The sequence below is a fragment of the Cyclopterus lumpus genome, chromosome 23 (assembly GCF_009769545.1).
Source record: "Cyclopterus lumpus isolate fCycLum1 chromosome 23, fCycLum1.pri, whole genome shotgun sequence".
NCBI lineage: Eukaryota > Metazoa > Chordata > Actinopteri > Perciformes > Cyclopteridae > Cyclopterus > Cyclopterus lumpus.
In genome coordinates, this window is record NC_046988.1 from 7,495,952 (window position 1) to 7,502,004 (window position 6,053).

The following is a 6,053-nucleotide window of genomic DNA, read 5'->3' on the forward strand; positions in this document are numbered from 1 at the left end:
CTAATTATACATGGTGCTAACGTCTCAAGTGTGTGGCCTCTTCACCTGTTTTCCTCATTATTCTTCATAAAGATGCTCTGCTTTAATCTGTGCCAGATGAAATTAGAACATAGATCACAGTTTTCATATGCATAATGTTAATCCATCAATACCATGTGATTTGTACCTTGAATGTGGACATGTTTGTGTACATGTTGGTGTTGTTCATTGGGTTTTGTCTCTTCCCTTTTTAGGTACATAATGTCCTCCATCTCAAGAGAGGCTTGATCCCGATTGGCCGACAGTACTGGACTGTGCCTCCCTCCCTCTCCTCACCACTCCCAACCTCAGAACAGCCATGACGTCCCTCACCAGGACACGGACCTGCTTTTTTGTATGCTGCTTCCTGTCCAGTCTGCAGCTTCCTGTGACGTCACAAACAGTGGTGCAAGCCCCACAAGCTCAGAGTCCCGGTTCCCAAGTGATCACAGCATCCCTTCAGGATGCAGAGTATTCATCATTTCGTGCTGAGAACCCTCAATGGACATTCAACCATTTGGCAGTGGACTATCGCAACGGCAATGTTTATCTGGGAGCCGTTAATCGCATATACAAACTGTCCCCGAGCTTGGAGGTCCAGGTGTCCCACGAGACTGGCCCGGATGAAGACAACCGCAAGTGCTACCCACCACGTATCGTCCAACCCTGCAGTGAGCCACTATCACTCACCAACAATGTCAACAAGATGCTTCTGATGGACTATCGGGAGAACCGGCTGCTGGCATGTGGTAGCCTCTACCAGGGCATCTGCAAACTCCTCCGCCTAGATGACCTTTTCAAACTAGGAGAGCCCTTCCACAAGAAGGAGCACTACCTCTCTGGCGTCAATGAGAGTGGCTCTGTATTTGGCGTCATTGTGTCATATAGCACTGCCTCTCCAGACATGCTGTTTATAGCCACAGCAGTAGACGGCAAACCAGAGTACTTCCCTACCATCTCTAGCCGCAAGTTGGCCAGAAACTCGGAGGAGGACGGCATGTTTGCCTATGTCTTCCATGATGAGTTTGTGGCCTCTATGATTAAGATTCCCTCAGACACCTTCACTGTCATCCCAGACTTTGACATATACTACATCTATGGTTTTGCCAGTGGGAACTTTGTCTACTTCCTGACATTGCAGCCTGAAATGGGGGGTGGGCCAACCACTGGATCCTCCTCTACCGGTCGGGAACAGGTCTACACCTCCAAGATAGTCCGCCTTTGTAAGGATGACACTGCCTTCAACTCCTATGTGGAGGTGCCTATTGGATGCATCAGTGGCAACGTGGAGTACCGATTACTGGAGGCGGCCTACCTGTCCAAAGCCGGGGCTATCTTAGCACGTTCACTAGATGTGGCACCGGATGATGATGTTTTGTTTGCCGTCTTCTCAAAAGGCCAAAAGAGGCGTCCACGCCAGGCCTCGCAGGACTCTGCCCTGTGTGTCTTTTCTCTGCGGAAGATCAATGAGAAAATCAAGGAGAGGTTGCAGTCCTGCTACAAGGGAGAGGGCACACTGGACCTGGCTTGGCTTAAAGTCAAAGATATTCCCTGCAGCAGTGCGGTGAGTACTCCAGGCATGCACGTACGCATGCGTGCATGCACACACGCATGCACGCACACACGCACACACGCACACACGCACACACGCACTCTAACAAACTAACAAAGTTTATTGAAAGTTCTCGGAAAATATATACTGTATTGGAAGTTTTTTTTATTCCACACCTACATTGCGTGCACAAGTACACACATTCCCGACTGTACCATGTAGTACTGTATTCAGAACAGCACGCACCAGAACAGCAGATGTCGAGCACTTCTGTTTAAAGTAGAATGTATCAAACCCATTGAGGAAAAGGCATTAAGAGATTGCATTAAGAAAAACTAAACCCTGACATCTTGTTATTGTTCTAATTGTTTGTTACTGAGGGACACGACAGGTGAGTCCCTCTGAAGGAAAGTCAGTTGTGGACGCTCCCCCAATATTATTATAATGAGCCTTGGTTCACTGCGGGAGACCTTAATGAACGCTCTCAGATGAGTTTGTGCTCCATCCCTTTTTGATGCGATATTAACCATCCACTGCCTCTTTTAATCCACTCACCCTTTAAACAATGCAACTGAATGCTCAGCCAAATTACCATAATTTCAATCTCCATAGCAGCATTACAAATTCAGTGATTCAGTTCATTTAATTTCTCACTTTGTGCACATAAAAAACAAGGTTCAATTGGGTGTTATGTGTTTAGACCACCTTCACAAGCAGCCAAAGCTGTTCTATGCATGTTGTTGTCCTGATCTCATTACGTCGGTGGCTCAGTGTGCATTTGTTAGTTAACAACTTCCTCTACATGAGCCATGTGCTCACTTGCCAGTTCAGTTCAGAGGGGTGTAGATAATGGGTTCAAATAAAAGAAACTCATGAAGAGGTCCGTTTTTAAACGTGTAGATCAGATCGGTGGTGTAGCGTTGAAAATGGACAATTTAGCAGTAGTTTTCAGTTATTTAGTCATTTTAATAACTATGTAACACTTAGATCATTCATTTGGAAATAATTCAAACGTTAGTGCATTCAACCACCATATGTTTTGTAGCATTAGAAAAGACTGACTGAAGAGACTGAAGAGTGAATACACTGGTGAGCCAAGAAATATAATAATTGGAGCGATGATTAGTGTCTTCCTTATTCTGGCCAGAACCTCATTCTTTTCATTGAGGTTCTGGCAACAATTACATTACATATATTGATTACATAGTTTCATATACTTCCATATATGTACAGAACCACTTTTTTTCACAGTTTTCTTTTAACTACCGTGACAAAACACAAACACAGCAGGAATCACAAATTAAAAAAACATGATACGGAAAAAGAAAACAGTCATTCTTATTACAAGAGCCACCACCGAAAATGCATATCGCCAGAAATACTTCAAACAAGAATGGGATCGCTTGGTCGTGGCCATATTTCAGAAACATAAATGTGATCCTCTCACTGCGCCATCAGTCCATATTGTTCTGACCTTAGTGCATGGCTATCTCAAGCCGTTATGAAGTTGACCCTCTCTTGTGTTTGGTTCGGGAATCAAAGTGTTTATCTATTAATCTGTCTCTGGCACGGCACGTGTGCCGGGCCGCCTTTGTCTGGTGCTTGAGGGCCTGATAAATCATGCCTGGGGTGGAGCTGTCAACAGCGAGAGGAAGTGTGAGGGAGCACACAGGGGCCAGCACTGAGGAATGATGCCATTTCAGCATGCGCCGCAGTATCGCCATTGCGACTGCATAAATTAGACCCCGCTGAACAAGTGACGGTCGACTCTGTAGGAGATAGATGAGTTGTGACACACACACACACACACACACACGTGCCATCACACTTGTAAGTATAGCTACAGAGATGGACATGGTGGCGTTTAAAGGCAGAGAGGGGCGTTTGATGAAGTGTAATAATGGCAATAAATAAATTGTTATCTGAAAGGCTTATTGAGTAATTTGTTTAAATGTAGATCAGATAATTCTAGGTGGTTTTAGAGTGTAGTTGACGCTACAGCCATAAATACAGAGTCCTATTTAAATACACAGACACACATAAATCAGGGGCCTATCGCTTGAGCATTAGTACATTAGTAGATGTAAATATAGGCCATATATAACACTATGAGTGTTTTTACAATGAGACCTTGTTAAGATAAAGAGTTGTGTGCAAACATAACTCCCATCTCACGTGTGTTTCTGTGATGGATGGTTGGTGTCTCCAATATCCCATGGTTGATATTTCTTTTAATGAATCGTTGCTTGTTAGTCACTGATTAATTCCTTTGGCGCTTTAAATGATGCATGACTGGGAGTGCCGCGTTTCTAATATCATCAGAATTGAAGTTTAAACTCCTGGTTCACATCCTCTCCATTCTCTATCCCTTTGGTGGAGAGAGCCAACATCGACACACACACACACACACACACACACACACACACACACACACACACACACACACACACACGGTCACTCTTTATTGAACACGCCACACACAATGGTGCTCAGAATATTTTGGACTGACTTATCACACAACCACATACCGTATTATACAGTAAACATAAAATAATCTTGCATTATACCCTCTCTTTATGCCTGCAAAAAACATTACAATATTTCTTTGGCAAAAGATAGAAGTTATACTCATAATAATGTAATGAAAAGTTACAGCGTAAGAATATCGGGTCTAATCTATGTACTGTATACAAACTGCATGTGGACAATGTGGGTAATTCTCTTTCAGATTTCACTTCATACATACAACTGTTGAGAATAATACAAATGTATATAATGTCCATGGAAAGTTTAGTTTAACAGATTTCATATTTTGCAGCTCATTATTATTTTCTCCCCATATTTATTTCCATTTTGTAGTATTGGAGGTATTTTATACCTTGTTTATTGTAGATTGCAGTGGTGGTCAGAGTTCACTTAACTTGAAGAAGATGGAAAATGTTTGAAAACCTGAATTGACTGAAACATTTATAGTTCAAGATATCAATGTTCAGTAGTGATATGTTCAAGGGCACAAGCCTGAGTAGGACAGTATTGACACTCACTCCTGTTTGGCCTATGTTGCTTTACACCATCTTTAAGAGGCTTTTAGTTGGAGTAGGTGAGATGGAAAGAGAGAGAAGTTGCGAAGAAATGTCCAGAGAGTGAGATGATGGGTGAGAGAGAAGTAGAGAGCATATAAGAGTGTGAGTGAGGGGGGATGCTTCCTCGCTCCCTCAAATGGCCACGCTTGGCTGAGCCACATAATGCATGCTCAACAGTATAAGTCTGCAAAGGGCTGCATCCATAGATCATTGTGAAGTGGCATGTGACCTATAAAAAAAAAAGAAAGAAAACGCTGCCTGCTCCTGCTATGTTCACTGTGTCAGCAGAAAAAAAAAACAGAACAACAAAACAGCGGGATCGCAATAAATTCACTCTCTGCTCTCGTCTCTCTCATCCTTGGTTCATTGCTCATGGGCAGTGCCACTCTTTTCTCCTTTGGCCTGTCCTTCTCCTCTTGTTCTTATACAAATAGCTGCCACCGTCCCGTCGTCTCATTCTGTTACCGAGTCTTTCCTCCTCTAATGCTTTAAGCACGGGGTAAAGTTTTGTCTCTCAGTCTCTTCCACCCAAACATGGACGAGAGAATTACAAGGTCGCCTGTAAGTCCCTGACTGGTCACGGCCATCCCCGCACCCCTTCTGCTAATGATCATTAATTACATGTCATTAACTAACATGGCACGGGCCATTCTTCCACATTTGTCATTTGCTATCGACTTCACATTCTGAATTCCCCCCAATTAATTAGATTATTCTACTCGGCCGCCGCTGTTTCTTTGAGCCTTTTCCTTGATCTCTCTCACAGTCCTCCCAACACACACTCATGAGCTCGTTTCATCCCTCACTTGAAAAGGACTTTTCCAATATGACATTCTGTGTCTTCCCACCAATGCTCGTATATTTCATGTTATTGGCTCTTGTCTGGCTTCTATTTTCTTCTGTGTTTGACCAACCTCTGAATGGTGTTGTCTCCTGCGCTGGCCATCTCCATCCCTCCTCCTCCTGATTGCGTAATCAGTGGCTGGCTGGCTGCTGCTGCTGCTGATGAGTCAGTCTAGGCCACATCCTCAGGAAGGGAAAGGCTAGTAGATTCATTAAGAACATCCAGACTGTCCCCCCACCCTCCTCCCTCTTCCCACTTCACCCCACTCTATCCACATATCCGCTATCCTGCTTGCTCGCTAATTAAATCTCCATACATGATACCACTTGCAAAAGGTCAGAATCCATCACAGTATCATTATTCTGTGATTAAACAAATGTCTCCCACTTCCTACGCTATACTCTGCTGCCCCCCCCCTCCCCCCACACCTGAAAACACCAATGCATTTTACCAAGTTATTTCAAATGTAAATAACTTTTTATCTCACAAAAATGTATAATCTTCAATCTAATAAATCTAGCTGCACCATCAATTACATTTATATATCCACAAAAAA

At 43.5% G+C, this 6,053-nt stretch overlaps 1 protein-coding gene across 1 annotated transcript in view; it reads left to right on the plus strand.

The window, feature by feature from the left end:
• The first annotated feature begins 337 nt into the window (after positions 1 to 337).
• plxna4 (plexin A4) overlaps positions 338 to 6,053 on the plus strand; it is a 181,525-nt gene continuing 175,809 nt past the window's right edge. The window contains exon 1 of the mRNA XM_034526697.1: positions 338 to 1,582. Coding sequence (XP_034382588.1) covers positions 338 to 1,582 — 1,245 coding nt within the window. The remainder of the gene's footprint in view (positions 1,583 to 6,053) is intronic.